At 46.0% G+C, this 12,108-nt stretch overlaps 1 protein-coding gene across 4 annotated transcripts in view; it reads left to right on the top strand.

Moving 5' to 3' along the window:
• The window catches only part of LOC134037206 (plasma membrane calcium-transporting ATPase 1-like), a 124,405-nt gene that overhangs the window by 61,464 nt on the left and 50,833 nt on the right, over positions 1-12,108 (top strand). For 3 of the 4 annotated variants that reach the window (XM_062482538.1, XM_062482562.1, XM_062482646.1), the window contains 5 exons: positions 4,416-4,613; positions 5,245-5,502; positions 5,884-6,009; positions 6,187-6,312; positions 8,380-8,415. In XM_062482538.1, coding sequence (XP_062338522.1) covers positions 4,416-4,613; positions 5,245-5,502; positions 5,884-6,009; positions 6,187-6,312; positions 8,380-8,415 — 744 coding nt within the window. Of the gene's footprint in view, positions 1-4,415; positions 4,614-5,244; positions 5,503-5,883; positions 6,010-6,186; positions 6,358-8,379; positions 8,416-12,108 lie in introns of all 4 variants that reach the window. The other variant, XM_062482725.1, reaches the window with a different exon arrangement.

Here is a 12,108-nt window from a genome sequence, read left to right as displayed (position 1 = left end):
ACACACAGGTGGACACAATGACACTAACGAGAACACAGGTGAAGACAATGACAGGGAAACACTAGGACAGGGCAAAACCAAAAACAACAGGGGGGCACGGCTGTGGCCGTGACACAGAAGTCAAGGAGATAACCCACACTCCCCATAAAGACACAGGCTGTGTCTACTCCCGCGCACTTTACTAAGTACACTGCAATACAGTGCACTGCAATACAGTGCACTTACATCTGTAGTGCACTCCGCCGCTGAGTAGTGCTGTCTCAAATGGAACACTTAAGTTAACCACTTGGCGGGAAGTGACGGACGCAAATCTCATTGTGACACCCACGAATCTAAGGCGAATCTGCTCGCGAGTCATTTCGTCCGCCATTATTTTAGAAATGAAATTAAAAGCTGCCGAAGGGCTCCTCCTCTTCCGCTACGTAGCCAATATGGCGCCCGTTTAGGGAGAGTAGTGTCCATCGTTGTACACTGCATTTTTTGACCGTTTGCAGTGCGTCATCCGGGTACTTTCAGTGCACTGAATTCTGCTGGTTCTGTCAGTGTAAGCGCCCTAAGCACTGAAAGTCAGTGCTCGAAGTGCACAAGTGCGCGGTAGTAGACACAGCCACAGACTACTACCTGTGATGTTCCTGTGATGCTTACTGTGATGTTCATGTGATGCTTCCTGTGATGCTTCCTGTGATGCTACTTGTGATGCTACCTGTGATGCTTCCTGTGATGCTACCTGTGATGCTTCCTGTGATGCTACCTGTGATGCTACCTGTGATGCTTCCTGTGATGCTACCTGTGATGCTACCTGTGATGCTACCTGTGATGCTACCTGTGATGCTTCCTGTGATGCTACCTGTGATGCTACCTGTGATGCTACCTGTGATGCTATGCTTCCAGAATAATCTATTCTACCAGCATGTAAATGAGTGCAGTACATGAGTGTGACCTGTGCGTCTAAGTCTTCTGAAAAGGTACTGTGGTAGTCTGCACCATGGAGTGGCAATCTGTACAGTGGAACGAAAATCAGTAGATCATGTCTCACTGACAGCTAAGAGACGTTGTTAGGATAATTTCTCAAGTAATGCACAGAGTCATCGGATTCAAAGAAAGTACAATAGTTTAATGCTTGCCAGCAAGGAGACAAAATCTGATCGCAATAAAGTTTGTCTGAATCTCAGGTCTTCATGTAAGACCTTTTAAAACATATTGGTGGGAGTCTCCTCCTCTACATATTAGCTGTCGATGTGATTGATCCCAGAGGTATCGCGCGTGTGTATGTGCGTGTTTACGACATCAACCCTGGTTGAAAACACAACAACAGGATCTCCTGATGTCGTAAAAGTGTTAAGCAAATGGTCAACAGACCTTGCGTCTCCACCATAGTCCTTGTTACACAATATCTCCTTAGAACAACCAAAACCCCCAACATCTTCTAGTCTTAACAAATGCTCACCCTTCCCCCAGGGTGATAAGAAAGCATAGAGTTTAGTTTGGGGGGCTCTGTTATCTGCTGACAAAGAATGGTAAGCATCTGTATTGTTCAGTATAAAACATCACTCCCCCCCACACACAGTAGTGGTGTGGGGGGGGGGGAGTAGTGGTGTGGGGGGGGGGGAGTAGTGGTGTGGGGAGGAGTAGTGGTGTGGGGGGGGAGTAGTGGTGTGGGGGGGGGAGTAGTGGTGTGGGGGGGGGAGTAGTGGTGTGGGGGGGAGTAGTGGTGTGGGGGGGGGAGTAGTGGTGTGGGGGGGGGAGTAGTGGTGTGGGGGGGGAGTAGTGGTGTGGGGGGGGAGTAGTGGTGTGGGGGGGGGAGTAGTGGTGTGTGGGGGAAAGAGGGAGGGGTTGATATATCTACAATATATCTGGCTTCATAGGTCACTGAGCAGAGAGACAGAGGGGCAATCTCAGTCCCCAGTATTCTGTGATAGTTTATAAACCGTGCCTTCCAAAGTCCTTCTCGCTGATGGAACAAGTGAGGGAGAGAGATAAAAATGGACAGAATGAAACTGTTTAGTAATGACCAGAGTGAAAGACAGTAATTACCTATGATGTTGAGAAGTAACTGGGTGGCTCGGTGAGAAACGGACAGATTAGGATGGAGCAAAGTGAGTGGAAGGTTACGAAGAGGAGAAAGAAGGGGAAAGAGAGAGAGAATAGGCTTGCTATGTAACCTGATGAGCTGCCATATGGAGCAGCACATTTATGAAGTCAGTCTGCGTAACATGGAGGCGGGATAGAGGGAAGAGAGCAGGGTCAGAAAGAGAGGGATGGACAGAGTTGTAGAGAGCAAGAAATGACCATGAGAAAAACGTTTGCAGAGTTTACAAACAAATTGTTTCAAATCTCTTAGCTCTGTAGTGAATCGGCAAACAGCAAGTATTTACTAGAGGATCTTTCTGAAGACAGAGGTACTGTGCTCAAGCTTTGATAAAGCTTTTGTTTGGCACAGGGAAGATCTGTCTATCCACTGTATCTATCTGTCTGTCTAGATATCTTTCTCCTTCTCTGTGTCCATCCTCCCTCCATCTCACCATTTTTTTTTCCATCCCTCCCTCCCTTCCACATCCATCTTCCTCTCTTCGTTTGGTACCTGCCCTGCTATCTCACCCTCCACTCAGACAACAGAGGAATGAAAACAAAAGAAATGACACCAGGAAAGAGTGAGCGCTCCCTGTTGGCATTCATCACTGGCCGACCGCCAGGGCTGTCCAGCATAACGCCGCCCTCTGCAGACTTCCCCCGCGTTCTCCAGAGAGAACCCTGTCACTTTCCATCACTCGCTGCTCCCAGGCGACGCCTCCTCGCTCCGGACAGATACTCCACGAGAGGCTGTCTGGCAGAGAAGCTTTGTTTTGGACCTGTTTCCCCCCTCCCTCCCTGTCTGTTTGTCTCTCCTTCCCTCCTCTTTTACGGGGCCAGCGAGACCCTTTTACTTGGTTATCTTTTGCCAAGCCATATGTTGTGTTTGTTTTAAAGAAGCAACATTGAGTGGCGGTGAGTTAGGAAGGTTGTGGGAGCGTCCGGAAGTTGATGTGACTGGTTGAAGGGTGCTTTGAGCGAGCCAAAGGGGAGGCTAGTGTTAATTAAAGCTGGGTATCACATCTGACAGGGTAGCCTAGTACATGCCAGGGGAATGCTGTGAAGAGTTTGATTCTCTCTCTCCCTCACTAACTTACATCCTCTCCTCCTATTTTCTGTCTCTTATGACCACCACCACTTTTTATCTGGTAGAATTTCCTCTCATCCCCCTCCCAACTATTTTTTTTCCCTTCTACAGTCTCTCTTTACTTAATATTCCCTTCCCTCCTCATTTAAACAACTCTGTCCTTCACTAAACCTTCAGAGTGCCAGCTCGTAGTTTTACTATTAGCCTAGCGAGCTGTCTCGGTTCTGGATCCATCCCAGTGTGTACCAGAGCAACAGCAAGCTGGCCTCAGTCTATCAGTATCCAGTCTCTTTCAATGACTCTGAGGGTTACCGTCAACAAGATCAATAGTGGAGAGAGATATAACAAGGCCAGGGAGATAGAGAATGAATGAAGGGGATTGGGCACAAATCCTCACCCAGTGCTAAACAAGCGCAACATTGATTAGCAGTTTAATCCTGTTTATAGTAAACACCCTTAGAGAGGTTCAATCTGAAATAAATAAGTTCAACAGTAGCCATCCCCTGCCCCCCCACCAGCAAACTTATGGTTTGAATCACAAAATGTAATGTTTCTTTATGTACTTGTGTATTGTGTAAATACGTGTATCTCCTTCAAGTTTGTGTTAATGTAGGGAAACTGTATAGAGTGGGACATTGTTCCCCCAGCTGTAATTGAACAGATCTCTTTTGAAAAAGAGATTTATTTTAATAATAACAACTTGTATAAAGGCAATTAAAAGATGTTTCTCGAGGTGGTAATATCTGACCTACCTGCAGCATAATATCTTTAAGGATTCATTTGTTTTCCTGTCTCAGGAGGACACATTTAGTGACATCAAAGGGTGATTAGAGTGTCAAAATAGACTAAATAAAAAATGGAAGAAAAAAAATTATGAGTATGAACGGACGTTTATGGTGCGGGTCAATGTTTGTTTCGTCAAGCTGTAGTCCAACACATTGGCTGTGGATGAAGTGGCAGATTGTGGCCACAACAGGAGCCTGACACTGGGGATATTGGAGCCGCCAGCCCTCCTGGTGTCAGGCCAGGCTGGGTTTGGATTGGCTGACCTTCAGTGGGACAGAAAAATCTGCCAAAAAGAACCCTTGAATCAGGACTGGTCTTAGAAGCAGCATCTTCAGGATGATTTTGTGGAAGCTATGAGACAGACAGAGATTTTACAAATACTTCCAGTATGATACAGTTGCGGTATGTATAAGGTAGAGAAATATCAGACCAACACCACCATTGTCACATGGGAATCTCCTCCCTCCCTCAGGTCTCTCTGGAAACCCTGTGGACCTGGAGAAGCGCCACACATCTTTTGGGAGGAACTTCATCCCCCCTAAGAAGGCCAAGACATTTCTTCAGCTGGTGTGGGAGGCTCTTCAGGATGTCACCCTCATCATCCTGGAGATCGCTGCCATCATCTCCCTGGGCCTGTCCTTCTACCATCCCCCAGGGGGCGATAGCGAGCGTGAGTTCTGGCCTGCTTTAACCCTTGTGTTATCTTCGGGTCATTCTGACCCATCAGTCATTGGGACCCACCGTCGTATTGCGACAGATTTACCGCATACAAAGACAAAGTGAAGCATTTTCTTTTAACCGTTGGGCTGTCTCAGACCCCCCACATTGCAAAGGTTAAAAGAAAATTATTTTAATTTGTTTTTGTATTGGGTAAAATTGGGTAAACACAACGATGGTTCGTTATGAACCTTTGGGTCATGTGACCCGAAGGCAGCACGAGGGTTAAGAATGGCCCAAACATTGTTGGCTGCAATGATAAAATTGTTCCAAGTTTATTCAAGCATGGAGTAAAGGTTCCCAGCAGTGGGATATAGTGGGTTTTCTGCCTCTGGACAGTCCTACGTAGGCTGTATACCAGAAGAGACAACAGACAATCTTATGTGAAATCACAAGGAATTTGGGTTTGGTTACAAAAACATCTTAATCTTTACGTTGCTTGTCTACAGTCCCACCATCTGTCACCACTAATATAGGCTTTAAGATTAAATTTAGGGTAAGTGTCGAGGGCAGTGGTTACATAAGGCGGGGGGTTATGCGTGGTGGTGGGTCTGCTCACCTGCTGGTCCTGTGTGTGTGTACAGTGTGCGGCCAGGCGGCGGCGGGCGCAGAGGACGAGGGCGAGGCGCAGGCGGGCTGGATTGAGGGCGCCGCCATCCTCTTCTCGGTCATCATCGTGGTGCTGGTGACTGCCTTCAACGACTGGTCCAAGGAGAAGCAGTTCCGGGGGCTGCAGAGCCGCATCGAGCAGGAGCAGAAGTTCACCGTCATCCGCAAAGGCCAGGTCATCCAGATCCCCGTGGCTGAGATCGTGGTGGGGGACATCGCCCAGATCAAATATGGTGAGATGAGACGTTCCAACACTGATACATATACAGGATATGGGTGGGAAATGGTGTTTATAGAGAAGCCAGAGACGTACCTTGCATGAACACAGTTCTGGACGGGGGCAGGAAGTGATCAGTTCCCCCACAACCACCCAGGGTAGAGGGAGGACCTACATACCAGACATAGGTCAGTCATGTACAGTTACCGATATCAGGTCCAAAACGAGATGGAACACAACCTGGTATTGTCCACAGGGAGGGATACCAAATAAATCATTTAGCTAGAAACCCAATATATCAAGATCCCAACATCAAGTTTTTGAATCAAGTCAATAGGTTTTTAGAAGTACAGGAAAAGGTTGGAGGTAACTGATATTCAATATTATTGATTGTCAGGTGACTTGCTGCCGGCGGATGGTATCCTGATACAAGGCAACGACCTGAAGATTGACGAGAGCTCTCTGACCGGCGAATCAGATCAAGTCAGGAAGTCCCTGGACAAGGACCCGATGCTGCTATCTGGTGAGATTCCTTGTTCAGTTTTATTTTGTCTCACTGTTACAGTTAGGTTACACCCAATGTCAGTTTGCAACAACTGTAGAACTTAAATTTTGCCTTTGGAGGGCATTGTGTAGTGTAGGATGACCTTTCTTGTGTCTTCTCCTCTTATTCATCCCTTATCCCTGGTCTCTCTCTCAGGCACCCATGTGATGGAGGGCTCGGGCAGGATGCTGGTGTCGGCGGTGGGTCTCAACTCCCAGACGGGGATCATCTTCACTCTGCTGGGCGCCGGGGAGAGCGACGAGGAGAAGAAGGTCAAGAAAAGTAAGAGGCAAACGAAACACCAACCCAAAACACCAGTTAACCATGGTCGTACCATGGTTGTACCGTGGTCTTATCTTGGTTGAACCATGGTCGTAACATTGTTGACCAAAGCTTGGTCAACTTTTCATGGGTTTCTGTCTGTCACTGACGAGGTCTTGTGTGCAGAGTGAGAATGGTTTTGGTTCTCTAAGGTGCTGTTGGGGGGGCGGGGGGATCTACCCCCCAGCTAGGTTTGGACTAAGAGAAGATGAAGAAGCATGAGAAAAAGTCATCACCATTGGGAAAAAGAGTTTCTTTATATTTTTCCCTATAATGTAGAACCGTTTAAACATAGTTCCAATACCTCCAGCTCCTGAGACGTCTCTAGGCATCTTAAAACAGATCTTATCTTTCTTTGCTTTATCCTATTTTCCTTTTGTACCTTGAACCCGAGGGTGTAAAAAAGCTCTCCTTCTTAGGGAGCAGTTCTCTCTAATCGTCATTGAGGAAACAGTAGTAGTTTGTCTCCACTATGCCCCATTGTCAAAACCCGCTACGATTGTCATTTTTCACTTTTTATGTCTCTTTACCCCATCCGATCTGTAGCACACACATTACATTTACATTTATGCATTTAGCAGACGCTTTTATCCAAAGCGACTTCCAAGAGAGAGCTTTACAAAAGAGCATAGGTCACTGATCATAACAACGAGATAGCCCCAAAACATTGCGAGTAGCCAAACATGAAGCATACATTGTGAAAAGCAAATAAGTCCCAAAGGGAAGAACAATAAGAGCATGTAGTTAGACAAGTTACAATTAAGAACTCTTTGATATCAAATCCATGAAATCACAGATTGCATGAAGATGCACAGTAACAGGAGGTGGCATCTTTCAAATTTCGGAACTTCTCGGGGCACTGTGGTTCATGTTGCATTGAGGTTTATACAAACCGTAGACGTCCGTAGACATGATACAGCATGCTGTATGTCTCAGGCCAACTTAGAGGCTTTCTAGTTACCTAAAGACCTATGTTACTTTTATTATTGTTTTTGGACCGTACTAACCCTTAACCGTATATATATTAGTTTTTTTGGTAAGAGTTTTTCGGCTACAATTTCAGTTCTCCAGGCATTCATTCTAAGGGGGTTGAATGAGCCAACTCAGAGGTAGGAGAGGCACATTTAAATGAACTGTCCATTATAATTGGCTTCTCACTATCTGCAACTATGAAACTAAATATCATGGTTGTATGTCAGTGAAATTATGGAGCACCATCACACTTAGGTTCATATCATAAATAGCTTTTTTAGTTTACTGCTGTAAAAATGTGACCCTGTAAGAACATTTTTAAACAAGCAACAATTTGCTTATCCTGCACAAAAACTGAAGGCAGCACTGAACACGATGTGTTTAGACTGGGTGTCGGCTGAAGCAAGGATACATGCCAGCTCAAAGCACAAACACACAAAACAGACTCTGCTGTCTTATGAAGCCCAGCACACTGACGGGTATGTCATACACTTACAGAAAAACACAGTCACACACACACACACACACAGAGTAGAGACGAACTGTCTGAGGCCTAAGGCTGCAGGGCGTTCTACCACTCATCTGACAACTGCTGGTAACACACACATACACGTGCATGTGCCCTGCACTTGTACACATATAATTCCATTTCCAGGCACACACCTCCTGCTTTCACACAAACACATTGCACTCAGGCAGACGCGAGAGAAACACCTGGGGCACGCTGGTGTCTGACATCAATCACAGAGAGACAGGCTGCAGGAGTGTGTCTGAGCCAGCCTGTCTGAGGGTGTCTGCTCCTCCTACCACCCTCACCTAGTCCCTCACATACTCTACTACCGGTACCACAGTAAACTAATGATGGGTGCTTTGCGAAAAGAAACAGTGCTAGCCAGCTCTGTCCTCAGATGGCCTGTTCTTACCCCCACACGCACATGTATGTTTGTATTGTTTTGTTTTAGTTTTTTGTGTTCTTTTGGTTTATCTATGATTTTTTTTTTACATTTAATTTAAGCCATGTTATCAGCATTCCGCACTTTTTCTCTGTCTGAACAGGTAAAAAACAAGGAACCCCCGAAAATCGCAACAAAGGTAACCCTTCCCTCCCTCCCTCTCTCGTTACCTCCCTCCCCACCATTCAGCAGCAGTCTGGGAGTCTCGTGTCAGTCTCACCCGCTCTCTCTCTCTGTTTCACGCTCTCTGGCTTCTTCCCTCCGCCTGCTGAAAAGGGGAGGCTCTCTCGCTTTACCTGTGAAAAGGGTGCAACTCTCACCTAGCCTGTGACTAGCCCAGCGAGCAGCTTCAGTGTTCAGTTGGGGGACAGCAGCACTAGCCTGGGAGTTCCCAGGGACACTCTGGGTTAGCTTTAGCCAGAGACGATGACCCGCACTAGTCTGACTTTGAAGGACGGTGTGATTTGTGAACATCCATGCAGTGTGTGATCTGGGGCTTACCTGACCTCCTCCACAAGTTGTCTATCCCCCCACGGGCACACACACACTTACACACACACGCACACACCTCCCCCCTAGCCTGGCGGGCCAGAGCATCTGCCACAAACAGAACGACTCATGATCTCTCCTCTCCCCTGCTCTCCTACCCTGGTTTCTCCTTCTCTCCCCTCCTCTCCCCTGCTCTCCTACCCTGGTTTCTCCTTTTCTCCCCTCATCTCCCCTGCTCTCCTACCCTGGTTTCTCCTTCTCTCCCCTCCTCTCCCCTGCTCTCCTACCCTGGTTTCTCCTTCTCTCCCCTCATCTCCCCTGCTCTCCTACCCTGGTTTCTCCTTCTCTCCCCTCCTCTCCCCTGCTCTCCTACCCTGGTTTCTCCTTCTCTCCCCTGCTCTCCTACCCTGGTTTCTCCTTCTCTCCCAAACTCTCCCCTGCTCTCCTACCCTGGTTTCTCCTTCTCTCCCAAACTCTCCTGCTCCCTCTTGCTCTCTCCTCCTCTCTCTCCACTCCTCTGGTGTCTTCTGCTCTCCTCCTCTCCCCTGCTGTCCTCTCCTCTCCCCTGGTCTCTCCTCTTCTCTTGTCCCCTCCTCCCCTCTCCCCTCATCCACCTTGTCCTCCCCCCGTTCCTCCTGCGGTGTTACCTAAGTGCTAAACAGGGGTTTCTTCTGTTGTTCTCCAGATACAGCTGTAGCTGTGAATAAGCACGTTATTCCAGACACAGGAGAAAGGTTCTCCAGAACATCTTCTCTACAGACAACATACAAAATGGGTGGTCTGGGTTTGGCTGTGTCAAAAACCTCATTGTATGAGCAGAAGTTCTATACTTCAGGGTTCTTCATAGTCCTAAAGTGGAATTAGGTTTTCATTTATATGCTAAACTTTGGCACCAGCCACAAAAATGGAAACGTTATCCATGTTATGTAGCAAATGTTACTCTGTGTAACATTGTTGGATGTCAAAGCTGCCATTAAGTGAGACTACCCCATCACACTCGCAGTGTGTTCCAAACACAAAGGAGTTCAGTCAGACCGCTTCATCAAGTCTCCAAAGTAAGACTAGAAAGTACCAGGGATAAGCCATGTACATTTATTTTGTTTTTTTAGAAAGATTTTATTTAATTAATGGTAATGTCAGTTCTTGTTGAGTTGTATGTTATTTTAAGTGTCTGGGATGTGGCTTTAAGTGGAAGTTGCACCCTTGTAGCATCAGTGGGCTGTTAACTGTTGTTCCGTTTCATCTACTGTTTTATCTCTTCCTTTAAACCGTTTTCTTTCTGTCCCTTGTTTCTCTGACTGGTGTTGCCTCTTTCTAGGGTGTTGCTCAGGACTTCATGCTGTCTTGTAAATCTTTACCTCACAATCACTGTTTGACCCTATTTCTCTCTCTTTCTTCTTTCCTTCTCTCTCTTTCACTTTGTTCAAATTTTTCTGGAGAGATTTCCCAGAGTTTTCCTTCCTCCTTTTCGCTCTCACTCTCCCTCTTTATGTGGTGGTCGTATTTCAATTTGTTTTGTTCCTTTTGCTTTGTGTTGCTGGTTTTTAATTTGTCTGTTGGATGGTTGATTTTTTCGTGACACACTCACCCCCCCACCCCTCTTCTCTGTCGTGGTCTCTTGGTGCTGGTCTGTTGAGTGCTGTCCGTCAGTGGTCCGTCAGTCAGTCCAATCTCCCAGTCAGTGTGCCGCTGCTGTGTGCCATTGGTTCCTGTTCTGCTGGGTTTCTGTGTCCTTATTGGTGGATCGTTCCAGTGTTGCAGGTCCTTAATGTAGTTCTTTAAGCTGATGTGGAGTAAAAACTCACTGATCTCCAGGGGAATTTCCACTGTTACAGTAGCAGAGCTCACAACAAAATAAACAAAATACTGAATGAAACTGTCCACATTGTAACACTAACCCTCCTAGCTGGCTCAGGGACACTGTTACGTTTCATTATATTGCCAGACATTACAGTGTATAGCCTATACTGTACATAAGTGTCCTTATGTTATTCAAACTTTGGAAATTCTACATAGGATCATGAACTGTTTGTATACACAAATAATGTCTGTACTATGTAGCCATAACTGTGCATCACACTGTGTGACATACACAACATTTTATCAGTTATACAAGACACATGTAAATGGTTTTTGGTAGCATTTTCTAGTCCTCACACCAAATGTTGTTGCTGTGACGTAGAACACCAGGTACAAAAGCATTCGTACACATTTTCATCTGTATCACTGAAAACTCAAAACACTGTTGACACTGTCTATGAAGTCTTACTCATCGTATGATCAGGTGTGATGGCTAGCTAGCCAGGTAACATGCTGCATGCTCAGATGGAACACACCAGCGCTGCAACTACAGACAGAGCTAGTCTGAGATGCTGAAGTGGTCCACATACAGATGGGATGTTTCTGTACGAAAAACAACAACACAGCCCTGCCCCCCTCTGCCACGCACACACGCACACACACACACACACAGGTACACTTACATGCACACAGGTAAACTATGAGGTGTAATACGTGACACCGGTTAATATGCAAAATGCTCACTAGCGCCTGCGCAATGATATCAAACCTCTGAATGCACACAAGCAATTTACATAGACTTACAATGGACACACAGACGTTACACACATCACATAGGCGTTGCGCTGGCTATGTGCACACGTATTTTGACGACATGTCGACATGTCCACAGCGTGTGCATGTTGTGTACACTACACCTGACATATGCCTCAAATACATAAGACCTACGCATACATGAACACTACGTCTAACTGTTTGATAGATATCTAGGCATGCGCACAGGCAGATGAAGCACACATAACACCTGCCTGTGCACATGACTTATCAAATGTATTATGCACAAATTTCGCCTTTTTATATGCACACCCAATTATCTATCAAACTGTAAGGTGCAGTATTCATTCCGCGCTTGCTACAACTCGTCAGAGTAGCCTACACGTACTTCACCCGTATCAGGTGCGCGGTGAATGTGTGCAGTTACGCTGACACTGATTACATCCCATAGTACACATACACATGTAAATGCACACAGGTACACATACACACGCACACACACTATATTACTATCTCAAATATTTATTTTGGATTGCGCTGTGGTGAATTCAATTTTGAATGACAAAATGTCTCTTTACTTGAGGGTTAGTTTACAATTGAAAGCTGTTATTTGCTGTGCCTTTTCTGGTGAAGTCTTTGTATGTGCTTATTCTTTGCAACAGTATTTTTTTCATAACTAACTGCTTGTCCTAAAAAAAAAAAACTCGAACTCAACTCATATCTCATTCATTTATACACTTTTTTTCTATGTCACCGGATTAGGTTTTAG

Source organism: Osmerus eperlanus, chromosome 1 (genome assembly GCF_963692335.1).
Source record: "Osmerus eperlanus chromosome 1, fOsmEpe2.1, whole genome shotgun sequence".
Classification (NCBI taxonomy): domain Eukaryota; kingdom Metazoa; phylum Chordata; class Actinopteri; order Osmeriformes; family Osmeridae; genus Osmerus; species Osmerus eperlanus.
The sequence above is the reverse complement of the archived record's forward strand: the minus strand, read 5'-3'. Positions and strand labels throughout refer to the sequence as shown.